Genomic DNA, 1,452 nt, shown 5'->3' on the forward strand with positions numbered 1-1,452 from the left:
AAGAAAGAAAGAAAAAGAAAAATTTTCTATTGTACGTAAAAAGAGAGAAAAAATATTTTATTGATGTGTAAAATTATTCTTCAATTGCTTTTCTATTTATAGGCCAAAAATAATTTACATTTTCAAATTTCTTTAATACATTCATCCTTCAAAGCCCATAATAAATGACATCCACATATTTGTTGTTATCACAACAAATCTAACCATTTTTCAGTTTGTCTCTCTGTCTCTTCTCTTCCAAAACGAGACCTAATAAAATATGAGACCAGATAGGCAGATACGTGGCAGTGGGTCGCTTTTACCAACACTCCCCGAGTCCCAGTCCACCGAAACTTCATTTGCGCACCCATCAAGAAGAAGAAAAGAATAAAGTGGAAGAAGAAGAAGAGCCGTTAACGATCACCATGGGGGGTGACTCCGTTGTTTCTAATGGTATCTTTCTTCTTTATGTGTCTTTTTCTTTCCCCTTCGGATTTCTTTGCATGAAAACCTCTTTTCTTTTCTTAGAATTTTTTTTTGTCCGACCAAATTACCAACATGCCAATGCCTCTTATGTGCAGATCAAGACTCTTTCTTGGAAGAGGATTTTACCTTGCTTTCTTCTCACTCCCCAGCTGCACTCAGGTAATTTTTTTTTATTATCATCGGTGGATTTTGATACTGTTGTTGTTTAAAACCCTTTGTTTTTTCCTGAAATGTAATTCAGGTGCTGCTGATTTGGTACAGTGCAAAAATTACTTATTGGAGAAATCCATTATTTTTGTAACTTACTAACATACGCATACCTAAACTTCAATATTTTCACCTTGTTTTTGTCATATTGTACAAAACATATTGTAAGATGTACAAAACAAATAAATATTGTACAAAATGACATTTTAAACATATTTTAAGGTAGAACCTCGGTTTTATTTTTTTGAAGTATTTTTCTTTTTTGAGGAAAATATAAAGATCGTATGAATAAGCAGCTAAGAAGAGTTATATGGATCATACTATACATGTCATTGTGACATTTTAGGAGTATATTGCAAAGTTTACTGGATCATAGTTTGGTAGGTGATCAGAGTTCATACTTTTGCTTTCTTTTTTCTTTTTTATAGTTGATTTCCTTGCTCCTTTGTCATCATTTGTTTGACAATGGTTTTCTGATAGAGACAATAGAGTGAATGTGGAGAACGGGTCAGATGTTGGAGAAACTAGCGAAGAAAGGTGTTCTTCTAGGTTTGATTTTGAAGTCAATGAAAGGAAAACGCTTAGTGCCTATGAAGAAATCTCGCAAAGCTATGATCGATTCGCGATTGATAGCAAGAATTTGAAGCATGTGAAAGAAAAAATCCTGAGGTTCTTATTTCAACTCTCGTCTCATTTAAGTTTTCTATTAACTAAAAGCGCCTAGAAATTTTTTTTTTTTGGTTATTTTGTGATTCCACATTGAAACATTGAATTCTTTTA

At 32.8% G+C, this 1,452-nt stretch overlaps 1 protein-coding gene across 3 annotated transcripts in view; it reads left to right on the forward strand.

Moving 5' to 3' along the window:
* Positions 228–1,452, forward strand: part of LOC107639347 — a 5,638-nt gene continuing 4,413 nt past the window's right edge. The window contains exons 1-3 of one of the 3 annotated variants that reach the window (XM_016342822.2): positions 228–432; positions 561–624; positions 1,162–1,341. In XM_016342822.2, the coding sequence (XP_016198308.1) occupies positions 405–432; positions 561–624; positions 1,162–1,341 (272 nt within the window). In that variant the 5' untranslated portion in view covers positions 228–404. Of the gene's footprint in view, positions 433–560; positions 625–1,152; positions 1,342–1,452 lie in introns of all 3 variants that reach the window. The other 2 variants (XM_016342821.2, XM_016342823.2) reach the window with 2 other exon arrangements.

Source organism: Arachis ipaensis, chromosome B04 (genome assembly GCF_000816755.2).
Source record: "Arachis ipaensis cultivar K30076 chromosome B04, Araip1.1, whole genome shotgun sequence".
Taxonomy (NCBI): Eukaryota; Viridiplantae; Streptophyta; class Magnoliopsida; order Fabales; family Fabaceae; genus Arachis; species Arachis ipaensis.